A 7,831-nucleotide genomic window follows, 5' to 3' on the forward strand; every position below is an offset into this window, starting at 1 on the left:
TGCCCAGGCAGGTCTCGAACCCGCGGGCTCAGGCAATCCACTCACCTCGACCTCCCAAAGTGCTGGGATTACAGGCTGAGCCACCGAGCCCGGCCTATTTTGACTTTTCTTTTGTTGTGAAGGGCTTTTTTTAGAAAGAATTTTTGAGGAATCATCTTTTGCCCTTAAAGACTTTGTATTTCCAAAGGAAGAAGATTGACACGTACGTCTTGCAAAATGTTTTTGAAAATAATAGAGCTGCATTATTCTTACTTAAGGTCAGTATGTTAACTTCTCAGTTTAATGAGTCGGAATGGTTGAATTTAGCTCAGTAATGCACCAGTGTAGCTACTGACCACTTTTTAAATATTACATTTGCACTATTTGTATTGTAGTTATCTTCTTTGGATATCAAGAATTTTTCTAAAGTGCTAGAAAACCAGGACATGGTGGGTAACCAGAAACAGGTAGAAAAAAATAGTGGCTGCTCCTTTTAGTTTGGACATGAGCTCTCTAATTTGCCATAGTCCTGAGGCTGCCTGTAATATTCTCAATAAAAAAAAGTTGTTGTTGGTTTTAAGGACACTTTTAAGTTGTCATTAATCTTTACTTAATAATAGTTGTGGTACACTTGTGAGCGGTGGAGACTGGCAGATTGAAAAGGGTCTGTCTTGTCTAAACAAGACTTTTTTTTCTTATCAGCTCTAGTTTTTGGACTTTGTGTCCAGTTTTTCCAATTCTGGTTTTTATAAGAGCAGCAGAAAATCTAGATTTTTAAGAATTCTGTCCATTTTTATTTTTATTTTTCTTGAGTTGGAGTCACACGCTGTCACCAAGGCTGTAGTGCAGTGGCATTGTCATGGCCACCCCAACCTCAACCTGCTAGGCTCAGGTGATCCTTCCGCCTCAGCCTTCTATGTAACTGGAACTACAGGCACCTGCCACCATGCCCAGACAATTTTTTTATTTATTGTAGAGATGGGGTCTCACCAAGTGTCCTGTGCTTGTCTTGAACCCCTGGACTCAGGCAATCCTCTCGCTTCCGCCTCCGAAAGTGCTAGGATTACAGGTGTGAGCCACCGTGCCTGGTTGTCCATTTTTAAATGTTCTTTTTTTTTTTAACATTCAGCAAATATGTGCTAGAAATTCTCCTCGAAGCTTGTTAACATCTGTGAATATGACAAAGATTATGCTCTTCTGGGCCTATATTCTGGTGGGAAAGCAAAACAACAAAAAATATATGTGAGAAAATTATATATTTTGTAAGAAAGTAATGAATTCTATAGGAAAAAATGGGAAGAGCAGGGAAAGGAAATTGGTCACAGGTGGACAGTTGTAGTATTAAGTAGGGTAAGCATTATGGACAATGTGAGATTTAAGGAGAAACTTGAAACGGTTGATGACCTCTTCCACATGAACACTTGAATGAAGAGTGTTCCAGGCATTGGGTGCATTGAAGCCAAGTCCTCCTGAAGGCAGGAATGAGCCCTAGGAGCAGTGAGGGGACTAGCGTAACTGGAATGGAGTGAGCAAAAAGCAGGGCATACGACTTAAAAAGAGTAGTAAGGGTGTTGGGGACCGTGTAGGCCATTGTGCAGACTTTGGCTTTTACTCTGAGTGAAATGGACATTTCAACGCAAGGCTTTAAGTAGGAAAGGTGTGCCTACTTTGCTTCTTTGAGAATATTCTGTGGGAGACAAGGGTAATCTAGGTAGGAGATTGTTTATGTGTAAACTTTAGGCCATTTCTTATTTTTTGTTTGATCATGAACTGCATTTGTTACCTCATTGATTTGGTTGGTTCTTCTGATAAGGTGAGTGTCCTCTCTCATTCTGCTTGTTATGTGCATTAGGGAATGACCTCCCAGTTGCAGAGTACCCATCTTCAGCCTGTTCAGTTACATGTTTATGAGTAGTTTTTATGTCCAGAGACTGCTTTGTGCTCAGGATATAATGAATAAGACAAGACTCTTAACCCTGACCTCAAAGGTTAATTATTTTGCTATAATGTAATAATTGTTGCTGTACTGCCAGTTTGGGCAAAATGCTATGAGAGATAAAATGAGAAGGTTCTGAAATTCTGGGAGAGAAGAGAATGCCCTTCTACTCTTTTTTATTGATGTATCACATTTTTACATAATTATAGGGTACGTGTGATATTGTTACATGCATAGCATGTGTAATGACCAAGTCAGGGTGTTTAGGATATCTGTCACCTCAATACTTTACTCATGATCATAAACAATGTATAGTAGTATCTAGGCTAAACAGGTTATTTGCTTGTATTCTATAGCAAATTAGAAAGGGAAGGAAAAAGGATAGATGGTAATCAGTCTACCTGTTAGAAAAGAAAAATTGTCTATTTAAAAATGTGCTTAAGATTTAAGAGCATAGCATTCTGGAATCTTTTGTTACACAAACCTTAATAACTCCTGATAGTACTCCTCATAATAGTACTGTTCAACAATACATATTAATAGGACTGTTTGTTAATGGGACAATATAAATCAGAATTAATATTGTTACTGGTAACATTCCCCAAGTCATGGCATATTCCTGCTCATAGTAACATACATAGCTCCAGTTTTCTCAGGAGAGCAAGTTTAACTGAATAGAGAGGGAGGGGACATGTTAGGAAGACTTATGCATCTCAATTTTGTATTTCTTTGAGTTGGAGTCTCAGTCTGTTGCCCAGATGAGTGCAGTGGCACACTCCCGGCCACCGCAGCCTTGACTTGCTGGGCTCCGGCGATCCTTCCACTTTAGCCTTCCGAGTAGCTGGAACTACAGGCGCGCGCTACCACGCCCGGCTAATTTTTTTGATTTATTGTAGAGATGAGGGCTCTCCAAGTTGCCCAGGCGGGTCTCAAACCCGCGGACTCAGGCAATTCACTCACCTCTGCCTCCCAAGGCATGGGCTTACAGGCTGAGCCACTGACCCTGGCTTCAATTTTGTATTTCTAATACCTTTCAAAGTATTAGATATTAAAAGTGTCAAGGAATGGTTAAATTATTTTCAGTATACTTTAAGAAATGATATGAGTGGCTAATTTTTGAAAAGTTTGGGTCTATCAGATGAATGAATGTTCTAGTGTTCTAATCTAGAAAATCTACGTATATGGAATGCTTCTGTTTTTGGCATTGTGAATTAATGTGACTTTATTTAATAACACATCTTAATATGTATGTTAAATAACAAAGTATGTCTTGCATGCTGCTCCATGCTTTGTATCTAATAGAAGGGTCTTTCTTCTAGGTTCAAAAGATGTTGTGATAAAGGCACAGGTATTAGCTGGTGGTAGAGGAAAAGGAACGTTTGAAAGTGGCCTCAAAGGAGGAGTGAAGATAGTTTTCTCGTAAGTCATATTTTTTAAAGAGAAATATTCATTGTTAAAGATTGATTATTGAATTGATGAAAATACAGAGATTTAAATATTAGATGAGGTAAGATTTTGGAATCTTATCTGATATTTAAATTAGATATTAATTTAATTGTATAATAAATTATCATATAAATTAGATATTAATTTATATAAATTATTGTAATTGTTTTTCTCAATTAGAGAAGAGAAAACTTGAGTTTTTTTTCTTATTTTAGTCCAGAAGAAGCAAAAGCTGTTTCTTCACAAATGATTGGGAAAAAGTTGTTTACCAAGCAAACGGGAGAAAAGGGCAGAATATGCAATCAAGTATTGGTCTGTGAGCGAAAATATCCCAGGAGAGAATACTACTTTGCAATAACAATGGAAAGGTCATTTCAGGTGAGTAATTATACACATGACACATTTAAGGTGAATTTACAGCGGCCAATTTCAAAAGTTTCTCATTTCTATTTATGTGGGAAAGATTAAAAAAGTATGAATCATGATCTATTTGTATGTCATAAGCACAATATTTATGTCATTTTAAAAAAAATGGTTAATGCTGTAAAATTTGTAATATTGTGGAAAAAAAGTTATAGGAAAAACTCTACTGTAATAAATTTCACAGGATTTCCAAATTGTTAATTTACTAAGAGCAGCTTAAATCATCTCTGGATCTTCTCTCAATTCCACAGACTAAGAAAATAATTTGTAATATCGTAAAATATTCCAATTGAAGAGAAAGTGTCTTAACTCCCTGACGATATGTGTCCATTGCTTCATATTTTTTCTTTCTCAACCTTTTTTTTTTTTTTTTTAATAGTTTGGAGTTTGTTTCACTACATGATTTGGTACTTGATAAACTGAACGATGACATTAAGTAGCAAGCAACATGGTTTTAAAAGCATGACACTAGCCCAGCTCTCCTTTTTTTATGAAACCTAAAATGCTAGCATTGAACATAAGGTATCAGGTGAAGAGAACATCCTTTCAATAAACCTGGTGCTTGGAGAGAACATCGATAATCGTTTTATACTGTAATTATCTGGCTTTTTAAGTTAGGATTTACATTCTTACTATGTGTTAACTAGCTGGTTTTTTTTTTTTTTTTTTTTTTAAGCAAACAGGGTACATATTTGGAAGCCCTGGTAAGGATTTGATGTAGAACATTGTTAATTATGTAAAAAGTAGAGTAAAAAAAAAATTTAAAGGTCATGACAATAATTTTATTATATAGAACAGCTATAAAAAACAATAACTTTATGTATTGTGATTTCCCCCCTACCATTAATTAAATCTTCTAATAATGTTTAAGTGTCTTCTGCAACTTTATAAATAAGAAAGTATTTCTTAAGGTATAACACTAGATGGTAGTAAAAACACTCAGAATATGATTAAAAGCATTGTTTTACTATTAAGTGATGGTCTTCACCTCTATAGATTTCTATATGTGGTAGAATTTAGACTTATAAGTTGTTTTAGAAATTCCATGACAGTAGTCTAATATGTTACAAAAATTTTCAGAAATTATATTTTTACACATTCACTTATTTTCATTACATTTTCCTTTTCATTGGTTTTATATATCAGTATATGTCATTTTATTAGTTATGTTTTTACTTTTTGTTATAGCCAGAAATGAAGTATAAATGCCTAGAAAATTGAGACAGGAGTCCCATTCAAAGTAATTAATCTGGATTACAGTAAATATAGCAAATTGAATATGTGTTATGAAAGATATCTTAGGTGGAGGGATGAGACAGAGCCGGAACTGCTGCCAGCTTCCTCTGGCCATGCTGCCTGTTATACCACCTCCCTGTCCAGCTTCCACTGCCAACATGGGAGTGCAGGTGGAGACCATCTCCCTAGGAGATGGGTGCACCTGCACAAAGCATAGCCAGACCTGTGTGGTCACTCCACTGGGATTCTTGAAGATGGAAAGAAATTTGATTTCTCCCAGACAGGAACAAGCCCTTTAAATTTTTGCTAGGCAAGCAGGAGGTGATCTGAGGCTGGGAAGTAGGGATTGCCCAGATAAGTGTGAGTCATAGAGCCAAACTATATATCTACAATGCCAAACTATATATATCTCCAAAGTATACCTGTTGTGCCACTGGGCACCCTGGCATCATCCCACCACATGCCACTCTCATCTTTGGTGTGAAACTTCTAAAACTGGAACGACAGGAATGGCCTGCTCCCTGAGCTCTCAGTTCCTAGATCTGCCATGGAGGGATCTGGTGCCTCCAGCTGCATCCACAGAATCCACAGGGAGCTATTCCTGATGTCCCCACACTCTGTGTAAACATTTGTCTGACTGAATGTGTTTTATCGCTCTGCTTTGCTTTCCACACCTACATCTCCTTCTCTCCTTCTCCCCGTACCTGTGTTTGCCTAAACTCTGTGCCATAAACCACAACTACTCATTTTATTTTTTTGTTTTGGGATGAAGATTCAGTTTCAGTCTGTTGGATCTAGGGTTCCAATCAAGTATATAGTCAAATATTAACAGCACAAGTGATGGGTTAACTTCAGAATAGGAATTGGTATTTGGGGGGAGGGAATTGCAAGAATCTTTATTTTTTTGGATGAAATTTTTATCTATTATATATTAAACATTCTTGCTACTGCACTGCAAAGCCATAGCAGATTTGAGGTGTCACTGAGGACTGAATTATTCTCCAAGTTAAGAGATGTTGCTGGGCATGGTGGCTCAAGCCTGTAATCCCAGCACTTTGGGAGGTTGAGGCCAGAGCATTGCCTGAGCCCGGGCATTTGAGACCAGCCTGGGAAACTTGGTGAGACCTCATCTCTACAATAATTCAAAAAAATAGCTGGGTGTGGTAGCATATGCCTGTAGTTCCAGTTAGTTGGAAGGCTGAAGCGGAAGGCTTGCCTGAGCCCAGCAGGTCGAGGTTGCGGTGGCCGTGAGTGTGCCACTGCACTCCAGCCTGGGCGACAGAGTGAGACTCTGACTCAGAAAGAAAAAAAAAAAGATGTTCTTGGTTAAATTAAAAGCCTAACCCAAAACTGAAGTGGGAGGAGAGAGCCTTTGTCTCCACCACCCCTACTTCTCGCTCCTGAGGAGTCTGCCTTCTGAAAGTGGATCATTTTCACTGCAGTGTTGGACACTACAGGTATCTGTCTCTGGGCCAGCAGGGACCTCTGAAGCCTTCTTTATGACCTGGCTTTTTTTTTTATCCTGTGATTTTCTAATGGACTTTGAGGAATTTTGTAACCTCATAATTTCCAAACTTTACCACTTCCTAAATTTTAAGAACTTTAATTGAAATTTGAAATTGAAGGTGCTGTTTGTAGACTTAACACCCAATGAAAGCCCAGACTTCATGACAAATTCTTGAATGTTCTCTTAAGAAAATGATGCTGGTCATCGTAGCTTCTGCATCTCCTGTTAGTGATGCTTGACTCCCTCTGCTGATCTCAGCATTTCCTGATTTCTCTTCCCTCAGCCCATTCTTACCCCTTTGCTGTCCTGTATAGTGATTTGGTGAGAGAAACTGTTGATGTACCCCAACCCCTGATACCACATATGAGTTATGAGTTTCAAGTTTTATTATTGCAATAAAAGTACTTTATTCTGGCATTTCTAAAAAAAAAAAAAGATAAAGCATTTGGGAAAATAATTAAATTTGAGTTCATTTTAAGAATTTGAATTTTCGGAGAACTATTTGAGTCTTTTTAAGGAAAAATGTTTTTATTTCAATGCAAAAGTAATGGTTGTAATAATTCAGACTAAAAATATTCTGGTACTAGTAAGATCATTTGACCAGAGACATAATATTCTTTGATGTTATATTAGATCAATGTAGAGTTGGTGTTACTTTTTTGGGATATAGCCAACTTTTTTGGGAATCCCTACAGACAAGTCAATGTGAAACAGCAAAAATTACTTAGCTATTTAAACTCAAAAGAGCATTTTTGGTTGAATTAATGCCCTATGCATGGGAGTTAACTGATCATTAAAATTTGCTTTTGCTGACTTACCTGTTTAGGAGCTGAACCATAGTTTCTACCAGTTGTTTTAGTACCTATCAGATCATAATTCCTGGACAACTATTATCATAGGGTTGGTGTGCCAAAAAGTGAATTTAAGTATCTACTCTTTGTTTGGCTATTTCATTAAAATTAGATTTCTTAACATTTGCCTAGTGCCTACTAGGTATTTTTGAACTGAGCTAAGTCTAATTTAACAAATGGCATTTGCTACTTTAATTTATTGTTCTAGTAAAATATTGCAGTATGCTGCAAAGGATTGGGACATTTACTTTTGTCAGTTTTTTACTTTGCCTGAAGTAGTTATAAAATGTGCGGCAAGAATTGCACTTTTGTTTTTGAGTTGGCGTCTCACTCTGTCGCCCAGACTGGAGAGCAGTGGCACACTTCCGGCCACCACAGCCTCGACCTGCTGGGCTCCAGCGATCCTTCCACCTCAGCCTTCTGAGTAGCCGGAATTACAGGCGCGCGCTACCA

At 37.5% G+C, this 7,831-nt stretch overlaps 1 protein-coding gene and 1 pseudogene across 4 annotated transcripts in view; both read left to right on the plus strand.

The window, feature by feature from the left end:
* Positions 1–7,831, plus strand: part of SUCLA2 (succinate-CoA ligase ADP-forming beta subunit) — a 64,154-nt gene that overhangs the window by 27,836 nt on the left and 28,487 nt on the right. For all 4 annotated transcript variants that reach the window (XM_008056956.2, XM_008056958.2, XM_021711780.1 and 1 more), the window contains 2 exons: positions 3,235–3,334; positions 3,577–3,739. In XM_008056956.2, coding sequence (XP_008055147.1) covers positions 3,235–3,334; positions 3,577–3,739 — 263 coding nt within the window. The remainder of the gene's footprint in view (positions 1–3,234; positions 3,335–3,576; positions 3,740–7,831) is intronic.
* On the plus strand, positions 5,179–5,545 carry LOC110595541 (annotated as a pseudogene).

The sequence above is a fragment of the Carlito syrichta genome, unplaced genomic scaffold (genome assembly GCF_000164805.1).
Source record: "Carlito syrichta isolate Samal-C Ts95f unplaced genomic scaffold, Tarsius_syrichta-2.0.1 Scaffold302582, whole genome shotgun sequence".
Lineage (NCBI taxonomy): Eukaryota > Metazoa > Chordata > Mammalia > Primates > Tarsiidae > Carlito > Carlito syrichta.